Source organism: Postia placenta (assembly GCF_002117355.1).
Source record: "Postia placenta MAD-698-R-SB12 unplaced genomic scaffold POSPLAscaffold_1, whole genome shotgun sequence".
Taxonomy (NCBI): domain Eukaryota; kingdom Fungi; phylum Basidiomycota; class Agaricomycetes; order Polyporales; family Adustoporiaceae; genus Rhodonia; species Rhodonia placenta.
This window is the reverse complement of record NW_020169832.1, coordinates 551,377-561,875: the sequence shown is the minus strand read 5'-3', so window position 1 is coordinate 561,875 and position 10,499 is coordinate 551,377. Positions and strand designations below refer to the sequence as shown.

Below are 10,499 nucleotides of genomic sequence, written 5' to 3'. Positions count from 1 at the left end.
TCGTGGTCGAACGGTGTTGTTGTTTGCGGACACAGGCTAGGAGAGCCTGCGTTTATAGGACTCTGTGAGGCAGCAATGACGTCATGGGCGACGATGGAGAGCGTCACAGACATGCGACGCTCTGGCGGCTTGCCTAATAGGAGAGTCCGGTTCCAAGCACCATTCGATGACCAGCTGGTGGAGAGGACGCCTGCGGCCAGAGCCGGCAATGCATGTTGTATTACAGGAGACAATGTATCCTCGATACCTACGTATAATTATAAACGATATGGCAACTGAAAGCGAAGGTATCTACACATGCAGTGATTTTGAGAGAGAGGAATGACAACAAGATGGTTGTATTAGTAACGCCGTACAGGAGAGTCGGTGCAGGTGCGTGAAGAGTCAGGGGCGTGCGTGAGGAGCGAGCAGGGTGATCAGGGTCATGGGAAGTCAGCACACCAGTGTGCAAGCCGTCATACGTGCGTATTATGTCCAGCATATTAGCCATCGTCAAGTCGGAAATTGGAAGCGTAGAGGCAGGACCCCGAGTCGTACCGAAAGCCAACGCCAACGCCATCTCACTCCGCAGAGGTCATCGAGTGGTCCAGCGTATGATAAGGGTACGAGAGCGTGGTCTCCAGCGGAGACGCCCCCATTTTCGGCGACACAATCTCGAACTGCGACACGTCGAAGCTCGGCCGCTCGTCAGACATATCAGATGCGCGTGACAGCCGTCCGTTCTTCGGCGGAGAGCCCGTTGGCGTCAATCGGCTTGGGCGCGGCGGAGAGGACGACGACAACGTTGACGAGGAAGACATGCTCGGGCTCGGCCGCGGGCGCCCTGAGGCGCGCCGCGCACCGTTGCTTAGCAAGTTCGACTGACTGCTGCGCTTCCGCGACTGTGCGAATGCAAACTCGTCGGGAATCGCAGGGCTTGGCGGGAGGTCGACAAGCGTTGTCGCCGCGGACACAGTCGAACCGCGCTTCGAGGGCGCGGAGCCGTCGAGCACGCTTGGCCGGCGTCGTTTGACTTGCGCGTCGCCGAGAAGCTCCGTGCTAGACCGCGGTGTACTCGACGAGGACGGCGTCGCTGTGTTCACTGAGAGGCTCCCAGAGGCGGATTTCCACGATTTGAGGATTGACTTGCGCACACTGCCGTTCTTCTCGGAAATGGGGACGTGCGCGAATTGTGGTGAGGTGGACGGCGACGGGGTGGTCGAGGGCAAAGGAGGCAATGCCGGAGACGGCTGGCGCGAGTCCAGAGGGGGCGTGCGCGCAGGCACAAGGGAGCTTCGGGGATCTTGCATGAACTGCATGCTGGGTATCGAGGCTTTCCGTCTCGCTTTCGGCTGAGGCGCCTCAGACAATGCATACTCCGGCTGGGGTGACTTGGACACTGATCTTGACGAACGACGACCCGAGGGCTGCTCAAGGCCATTAGGATAGTTTGGCGACGACCGGCCAGACTCTAGCCCTGAGTTTCCGGCCCCTGATATCGACAGCTTGCTGTTGGTCTTCCTCCACAACTTCTTGATGCTCTTCATGCTTACGAGGGACGGGGCCTTCGAGCTCTTACCCGCATCATCTGAAGTGATCGAATCGAGTGAGAAGCGACTAGACGGTGTATGCGTGGCCACCCGATCTTCTGGGTCGAACTGATCGTACGGTCCCATGGAGCCTTTCCTTGACGCTGGCGGGCGCCGAGTCACTGTTGGCAGCAGTCGCTCGTCTTCATGCCGCTCCTCAGTTAATCTATTAGCCTCAGCTTCAGAGGGGAACCTGCCGAACGGGTCTGGTGATAGTGGTATAATAGGTGAATCCCCGCCATGGCGGTTGTTGAGCATGGGGGGCGTAAGTGGTGGGTATAGCTCCTCTTGCAGCTCGCGCTGGCGCGCAAGCGTCTCGTTGGAGATCGTGCCAGAGCGCGACCTGTTTCCGAGCGCGCCTTTCGGTGGCTCGGTCGAGACGCCATTGAAGGCGATGCGAGGGGGTGATGGAGGGCGGCTCTTGGAACTTGATCCTGCCCGTGAATGCGACTCGGACGGGTGATGCCCGTTGGCGCCGGTAAAAGACGAGTACGGAACCGCAGGCCAGGAGGCGCCTTCCTCGGGTAGCGGCGGTGCACTGTAAGACTCGTCAGACCAGACCGAGGGTCATAAACGGCGGTCCGCTGACCTCTCTCTCGGAGATGCAGCTGGCTTGAGAGGCGAACCTCCCCACTGGGGCGGCGGCGAGAGTGTTGTCGAGTACGGAGTACGGCGAGGGCTGCCCTCGTCGATAGACTCCGTGTTCAGCCGGCGCGGCGAGAGTTGGATGAGATTCTGTGCAGCATATGATTAGTAGATAGTAATTGAATACAAGGGAAGCTCCTCACTCGTTCGATCTCATCCAATTGCGCTTTCATGAGGAGCTGACTTCGTCGGCGGTCATGCGGATCGCTCTCGTCGTACTGAGACATGTTGTCGTCAGAATGCTAGAACGGTGGGACTGAACGGAAATGCCTACCTCGACCGTGTCGTCGTCAATGCTCAGCCCCAGATCTAGATCCTCAAAGAACGCCCCCTCGCGCTTCTCCTCCAACGGACTCCTCGACATCCTCCGATCGTGCCCCGCCTCGTCCTGGACCGCCCCGCCTCCGTGCTCAGACGACGTGGACGGCGTCGCATCCTCCAGGTACGGCAGACGCGCACTCCCGAGGCTGCTGGGCGCGCTAGGGCTTCCCTGCACCGCCAAGCCCTCACTGGACGGGAGCGACGGTACAAGGTTCAGAGGCGGCGGGGGTGGCCGCTTGCTCGTTACCGTCCCAGCTGTCGTAGGCGACGATCGGCGCTTGGTCGATGGCGGAGAAGGGATCGATACCACCAACGACGGCCGCGAGTGATGGTTCCACAGCGCCTTCACCTCCTCCTCGTCGGTGTCATTCGCGGCCTGGTCCTCCGGAGCGTTAGAAATCGCCGAAAGCGCGGCACCATCCAGCGCGAGATCGACCACGTTCGGGTTTGTCTGACGTTTTCGCTCTCCGGACTCTACTTCAGCGTGGAGGTCGGCCCACGTTTCCGCATCCGTTCCGAACACGTCTGCGAGCGGGTCGCCAACAGGTGCACCCAAGCGCGCCGTAGCATCGTCGTCGTGCACCTCTTCGTCGTCTTCGGGCAGTTGTGCGTAGCCGACGTCAAATTCGTCTACGAACTCCTCTGCCGTCTGGAGGAACCTTGGGACAGAGCTGTCGTTACGCAGCCGTCCCACGAGCCTCAAGTCCATGGGAGCCCTCTTGGGGCCCTCTTCGCCCTCAACTTCGCCATCCTCGTCTTTAGACTCGGCTCGTTTTCGCATGCCAAGCCTGCTTTCTGCTCTCTTAGCGTGGTTGACGCGCCTGCTTCGTAGCCACGGTTCGTACCATGCAGCTCTCCGTCGATCAATATCGAATTCGACCTTTGCCAAAACAGGCACCAGTGCGGGGGAAATCAGGCCTGGCAGCGGCAGGTCGTCTGGGTCCGTAGGTCCTGCAGACACAGAGGACATAGACTCTGGCGGCTCGAATTCAGACTGTGAAGAAAAGACAGACTGTGATGCGGTGGAAGGTGACGGCGTCATCGGGAGCTGCGGTTGCGGTATTTCTATGCGGCCAGGAGATATGAGCGGTCTCAGAGCGGGCGACGTAGCATCATGTAGGAACGACGACTGCGCAGGCGAGGGGGTCCCGAGCCCCAAGCCCATTGGTCGCGGAGCAGCGAGAAGACTATCGTCTCTCTCCGACCGCACTACCCGTAGCCAGATGTGTCGCCAGATGTCGTCTGATATTCGAGGACCTGGCTCGTCTAGCTCGGGGCCGCTAGTATTGACCGCAGTGGTGATTACAAGGTAGAGAATGAGACCGACCGTACTCGGGAGTGCATATTCCTTTGCTATGGCAGCGAGCTGGCTTGAAAGCGTAGGATACACAGGCACCAGGACGCCGCGGCGAAACTGTGTGTGATACCCAGACGCACCCGGCGGAGGCGGCAACAATTCAGGGTCGTCGTAGTGCTGCGACTCATGGGGAAGGTGCTCCGGCGGTAAGACGTGGAGGAGGTATTTGCTGGACGAAGCTGTGGTTGTATACGTTTGCGCGGATGCTGCAGAGGGCGTGGGCGAGCGTCGGAAGTGGTCAGAAAGGGAAGGGGAGCTGGAAGAGAGTGGAGGGGATGAGACAGTGAGTGAGGAGCTGTAGAAGTGCGCAGTCGTGAGAGGGGTAGGTACGCCCAACGCGTTCGCTAGCTTCGCAAGTCGGTGCGGGGGTAGCGGGGCGCGTGGGGGGGCCCACGAAGGCGCTGACGCTGCAGAGCTGGGGGAGTCATGGTGCGACGAGCGGTCTGAAGCAGATGTTCCTGGCATGGTGGTCGTAATGAAAACTTGTTCACGGGCGGGAGGTGTCAGGGTCTCCGCATCGGCCTGAGAATAAGCTTATTATCAGCGGTATACGGGGAGTCTAGGAAAACGGCATACTCGGTCCACGGTACCCAGAGACGTTTGCTGGGTTCACTGGAACAGATGACCTAGGACAGACGCGCATATATCCAACGCGACCGTCAGATTCGTCAAGGAGCAGATGGCGGATGGCGGGGGAGGAGATGTGAACCCAGTCGCGAAGGACTGTTGTATTAGTTGCAACATAAATATTGATCGCCCTAATGTGATTAGGCCCTGACCCTAACCCCGTGTCCAGATCCGCGAGACAGCATCTCAGATCGCAAGTATTCATCCTCCCATCGCTCGCTCACACTGGATTCCTGAAGCATCTTTCTATCTCGTTTGAGCGAGAATCTTGTGTCTGTGTCACGACCATGCCATGATGAGCTCTTGCGCTTGAATATATGTTTCCTCCATGTACACAAATTTCAACGCGGGAACATTCGCCCACTCTCACCCTGACAGTGATCATCATCTACTGTACTCAAGTTGATAGTTTGCCGCTGTCTCTATCTGGCGGCGTGTACAAAATGGCGAACTTCCTGAATGTAGAGGCTGGACTGGGTGCCTAAGGAGAACCCCGTCAAAGAGGTGAGCGTTGATGCTATGATCAAGTCTCAAGATCAGTCGGCAGTCGAGGATATGTGCCGACTCTATGGCCTATACCTGCATCCTCAAGCGATGGGAGATTACATCAAGACGTAGAAGGGAATCTCTGTCGATGGTCATCCGTCAGAATGCCTTCACATGGGATCCTGCAGCTATATGCCGCTGTTCTCACTCCTACGCCACAACCGAGCCATTCACTTCCCCTAATCTCTCCTGTTACATTTATTATCACGATGAGATAATCATCTACAGAACTGCCTGCACAGCTGACGGCGCGTTGCCATGCTGCATTTACACCGAATGGTAGTCGTCGTTCAGGACTGTCTTCATTTATGCTTCAATGCCAGAAGGCCGGTCTCAGAGGCCATACTCCCAGCGACGGTGCCAGATCCATGGCCAATGTTACCGATATCAGGTCTCTCCTACTGCAGGACTACTGAAGCAGTGCGTCAGTTGCTATCGTCCATTGCCGAGACGATACGGCACAATTAGGTGTGCCCTTACTAGGGCGAAGTCAACCGCGCACCAAGGCACAAGCGGTGCCGTTTGATATCTGTTCCTACGTATTGATTTATCTTACACCGGACATTATCTTTAGATGTTGTGGCAGGACCGGACGCTGAGTTTCCCGAATACTCATTCATAACCCGTGTCTTTCAAAATCCAAGTCGCGGATAGAGATCATGATATCAGTATCATTCAGTGCCGGTAGACTTTGCAGTACGAGATTTGGTTGAATTTTATTGAGATTTCTAGCAGGAAATCAATCCCATGTACTATTTGGCGAATCACTGGAGCGCAACTCTTAGCAGGCAGATCGTATCCTGTACGTCGTTGTGGTAAGCATTGGCGCTCGTCATGGCCGGATGCTGCTCGCTTTGCTTCGTGGGCTTGTTCTACAGTGTGACATCGATGAGCGACGGTCCTGCGACTTCCTCCCTGCTTGAGATTGTGGAGACTTGTAAAAAGTATGCTAGGAAGGTTTGTTGACTCGATAAGATTCCTGTAGGACTGTGATTGTCTCTTTCAAAACCGACAGAGCGCAATGCGTACAACGATCATCATATATATTATGACAACGGCATGTATACTAGAACGACAAGGACGTGGATACTATCATCGAAGCGACACGCGAGTGGAGTGCACAGTACAAGAACCGGAACACGCGCCTGATCGTCGCAGTCCGGCAGAAGGTGGAGGCGTCGACAAAGCGGCGGCGAATGAATGGATGATTTGTAGTAGGCATAGAGCTTCCTGAGCTTGAGTTGCATGTCCATTCGTCGACGACACCTTTCAACCCCTTCCCTGACCAACACGACCCGCCAACCAACCAAGCGCGGCGCCCTCTCTCATCCCGCACGCCCCCTCCGGAAACGAACCAGCCATCGCGGGGTTCCAGAGAGGTGGGAGACAAGAGGACAACAAGATCAAGCAAGTGACGACAACGAGGAGTGAGGATGGAGAGAAATAACCTGCGAAGAAATGAAACGACACTAAAGGAATGGAAGTGGAGATGATTCACTATGCACAAGGGGATCATGTGGATTGCGGGGTGGTGATGAAAAATTAGCTAGCGCGAACAGTCATCACGAACGTACGGCGCGAGGGGAGTGTCATACATGGCGAGAGGAAGAGAACGTTGCCTCACGGCAACCTCCCTGAAGAGACCGCGCGAGGACAACGTGAACATAAAAAGCGTCCGTACGGGAACAAATAGCAGCTACCTTCATATCGCATCCAACAAGCGGTGTCAGGGCCCTACTCGGAGGCTCTACTGGGGGGGAAGACGTGCGCGGGGAGGACCTCTTGATGGCGGGCGAGGATATTATCGTTGGCAAGAATGAGGACGGAGTCGGCATCCCAGTGGGAAAGGAGGAATCAGTCGAGCATGAAGTGAATGAACTCGACGCGCCGGGCGTGCTCCCACGAGAGATCCTATATCGATCTTGACCACACATCCTGTCCGCCTCCCACGCGCGCCTTGACGAGATCTTTACAATATTGGCGCCACATCACGACGGGTGACCCAATCCAAAACCGAGCCACTCTCAAACCCCTACCCTCCGCCCCCATGCTCGGCCAACTCCGGACGCGTTCAGAAGACCTGGGACCCCGACCCTGTGTGCAGGGTCATTTACCAGTCACCTCGCTGAATGCGCTGCTGACCAATTGCACCGGCAGCCGCCTGTTGCTGCTGACGGGTGTGAGAGCGAAGCCTGCACGAGCAGTCAGTAAGGGGCAATTTGCAAGCAAGGGAACAACACACATGCGGTCCGGCATGCGCGGCTGAGTGTCCTCCTCTTCTTGCACAATCTTGCGGCGGCCACCCGCCTTGACGCTAGAGCTGGCACCTTCTCCCTGGTCGCGGTGCACGCTCCAGTCGAAGACGTAGTCGTACTGATATCCCTCGCGAACGAAGAGGTCGCGGAAGAGCTTGCGAAGGTAGGAGTAATCGGGCTTGTCGTCAAAGCGGAGGGCACGGGTGTAGTTGAGGAAAATCCCAAACTCATTCGGGAAGCCACGGCAGAGGAGGTCCGTCGGGGTAGTCATCTTCTTTTCCATGATCCTATCGTATTTCTGCTTCTTTGTCGCGGCCTTCAAACCTTGCCACGGCAGCGACCCACGGAGGAAATACATGAGCACATATGCGAGTGACTCCAGATCATCGCGGCGTGCCTGCTCAACACCCAAGTGAGTATTGATCGAGGTGTACCGAGCGGTACCCGTGAGGTTCTTGTTCTCCCTGTACGGGATGTGCAAGTGAGTCTTCGGGTCGCGGTACTTCTTCGCAAGACCAAAGTCGATGACGTTAACCTGGTTGCCACGCTTGCCAATGCCCATAAGGAAGTTGTCAGGTTTGATATCGCGATGAATGAAGTTGCGGGAGTGAATGTACTCGATCCGCGAGATCTGACAATTGAAGGTTTAGTTAAAGTAGGGATACACATGTCATATGCAGCTTACCAGCTGATCAGCCAGCAATAGGACAGTCTTCAGGCTGAAGCGACGGTTGCAGAAGTTGAACAGGTCCTCCAAGGAGGGCCCAAGGAGGTCGATGACCATAGCGTTGTAATCACATTCTGTTCCGAACCATCGAACGAAGGGAACACCAACACCGCCAGCCAACGTCTTGTAAACCTTGGATTCATACTCGAGCTGCGGGTGCTTTGCCTTGACGGACTCAAGCTTGATGGCCACCTCTTCGCCCGAGATCACGTTGATCCCCAGGTAGATATCGCCTGAACAGAGTATAAGTGAACCCGTGTGAATGCAGGGTCTTGTTGTGACTCACCGAACGAGCCTGACCCAATCTTCTTGCCTAGCCTGTATTTCCCACCAACTCGCAAATCAAGTCTATGGGAGGATGCGTCGGCCATGTCGTGAAGTACTCAATCTGAAGGTCTGGAAGATGAAAATGAGACAATACGTTCCAAGAGGACGTAGAGGAGGAGACGGAAGGGAACAATGGCTGCTGGTGAGCGTGGTAGTTAACGGGCAGAACCTGCTGTCAGCAACAGCCTGGGAACGCCCAACGACGCAGCAGTCCACCCGCTTGAACGCCACGTCCGCTCCCTTCATGCTGCCTATAAGCATAATCGAGTACGTGTTTGTTACGTCTCTAGACATGCCACCGAGGCGACGCCAAGGAAGAGAGGTGAGGTGTCCTCGAGGCGTTGCGACAGAGATTATCCGATCCCTGGTTGACTTTTGCGAGGATGAACATGGCAATGAATACTCACCGTACAATGAAGAGACTGAAAGGGATGGGAGTCGAGGGAAAGGATAGGGAAAAGTAGGTTGAAAACGAGGATGAGAGTCGGGTACAAGGATGAAAGGGCACAGCGGGAGGATGGAGGCAATGTGGCGGACTGGGCACCGTGGGAAAAGGGGCTTATTTCGGACACAAACATCTCGGCTCACGCGCCACTGGTGACTTCGATCGATGGCTGGCGCCTGAAGATACCCAGCGCTCAGCCTCTTGTTGGCTTGTTCCCTCGTTGTGAGTATTGTTTGGAACACGCCCGCTGGCCTTCCCCCCAGTCTTCACTCGACGCCATATCACCAGAGCTGTTCTGCTCTAGAGGCGTCCGGGACATTCGAGGATCGGCGGCGGCTGTGCGGACGAACACATCCCGATACAGCAATTGTAGCGCACACCCCGAGACGCGCAATATGTAAGGAGCCCTATAGGCTGACATGGCCCCTCACAGCCAGTGCACATCAAGGTGATAATCGCTTTCTGTGTCCGACTTCTCTCCGGGACCAGCCCGCAGGTGCTATCCGTATAGCTGAATTCAGAAGAGGACGAGGTCCGCTCCCAGCACTCCGAGCGGTGAGTGGAGGCCCACTGGGAGATGTTCGAATCGGACGACATCTATCGCGGATCATGCAAGTCCTGGACGCCCGCGGCAATGTAACGGGCAGCGGCTTCCTATTCCCTTGTGCTTCTGCGACGTTTTGGGGGGATTGACCCTCGCGCTGTTCTTGGGATGAATATCACAGAGGCCTTCTCCACTGTGATATCTACATCTCGGTGGGCACGGGGCAAGGGTGTCTCGCACACGTTCCTCACATCGGAGCATAAAAATCCGCACATGCGTACGTGATCACCGACAGGACTCTGTACAGTCTGCGTGATTTGTGCTCGTTATATTGCTTCCTGTCTTTCATGAACAAGGCGTAGCTCATACATAGGCATTCATTTCATCAGTTTCCAGACCATGTCGCTCGACGCGAGGCGTCACTAATCGTACAGTGGCTAGGACTTTCTGGACACTGGTAATCTCTGGTCTTCTGCTGTGTCATCCTGCTCAGGGGATCATGTAGGCGGCCTGCCGCGTTCGAATGTGGATCACATAGGCCACAAACTTCCTTCGTACGTCGGAGCGTCCGCCATGGCATTCACTGTCGTAATCGGACATCCTTGATATTATGTATTATTTAGTGACGTCCTATGCAATATATGCTATCGAGCTTTCGTGGAGCTCCTGAGTCTGCAGCGTACGGCTTACTTGAGCACCGATGGCTTATAGGTGCATCATGGTGCTAAGATGTCTGGACATTGGCAGTTCTTGTCATCCTATCTTTATTTGGTTTGCACAAAAAGATTCAATCCTTGCACCCAGTGCCATAGCCGTATCACATGTGCCTGGGAGTTGCAGTCGATCAGCTACCGCATATGGCAACGATGAGGTCCCATACGGTCTCTCATCCAACTCAAACACCGCCGCCTAGTGTCGCTGGCAACACTGATACCCCCCTCTGCCTCTGTCGGTGTATCCGGGTTATCTTTCATTTATCCCCCACGTTCTCTCTTCACTGTCGTATCTCGCAATGGCCTACCGCACACAGGCGCACCACGATCCCTACAGCCCCCACTCAGGCAACTCGGTCTACCCTGACTACCCTCCCACGAGCACTACCAGCCTCACGCCAGACTACCCTCCTGCGCCCCCGCA

At 55.9% G+C, this 10,499-nt stretch overlaps 2 protein-coding genes across 2 annotated transcripts; both read right to left on the bottom strand.

Moving 5' to 3' along the window:
• Positions 1-195: 195 nt before the first annotated feature.
• POSPLADRAFT_1037805 (hypothetical protein) lies at positions 196-1,449 on the bottom strand. Its single transcript, XM_024477272.1, has one exon. It carries the CDS (start codon positions 1,296-1,298, stop codon positions 561-563), a length of 738 nt encoding a protein of 245 aa, XP_024343764.1. The 5' UTR covers positions 1,299-1,449; the 3' UTR covers positions 196-560.
• Positions 1,450-7,174: 5,725 nt separating this feature from the next.
• POSPLADRAFT_1063865 (hypothetical protein) lies at positions 7,175-8,852 on the bottom strand (the record flags this gene model as incomplete). Its single annotated transcript, XM_024481733.1, has 5 exons — positions 8,781-8,852; positions 8,333-8,442; positions 8,005-8,279; positions 7,307-7,950; positions 7,175-7,256 (listed from the first exon to the last, which is right to left on the bottom strand). The coding sequence occupies exons 2-5, from the start codon at positions 8,415-8,417 to the stop codon at positions 7,175-7,177; spliced, it is 1,086 nt and encodes a 361-aa protein (XP_024343763.1). The 5' UTR covers positions 8,418-8,442; positions 8,781-8,852.
• Between the last annotated feature and the right edge of the window lie 1,647 nt (positions 8,853-10,499).

What these genes read in the sequence shown, in the direction of transcription:
- POSPLADRAFT_1037805 (XM_024477272.1), bottom strand. Translation starts at nt 1,298, where the DNA reads ATGCAGTTCATGCAAGATCCCCGAAGCTCCCTTGTGCCTGCGCGCACG.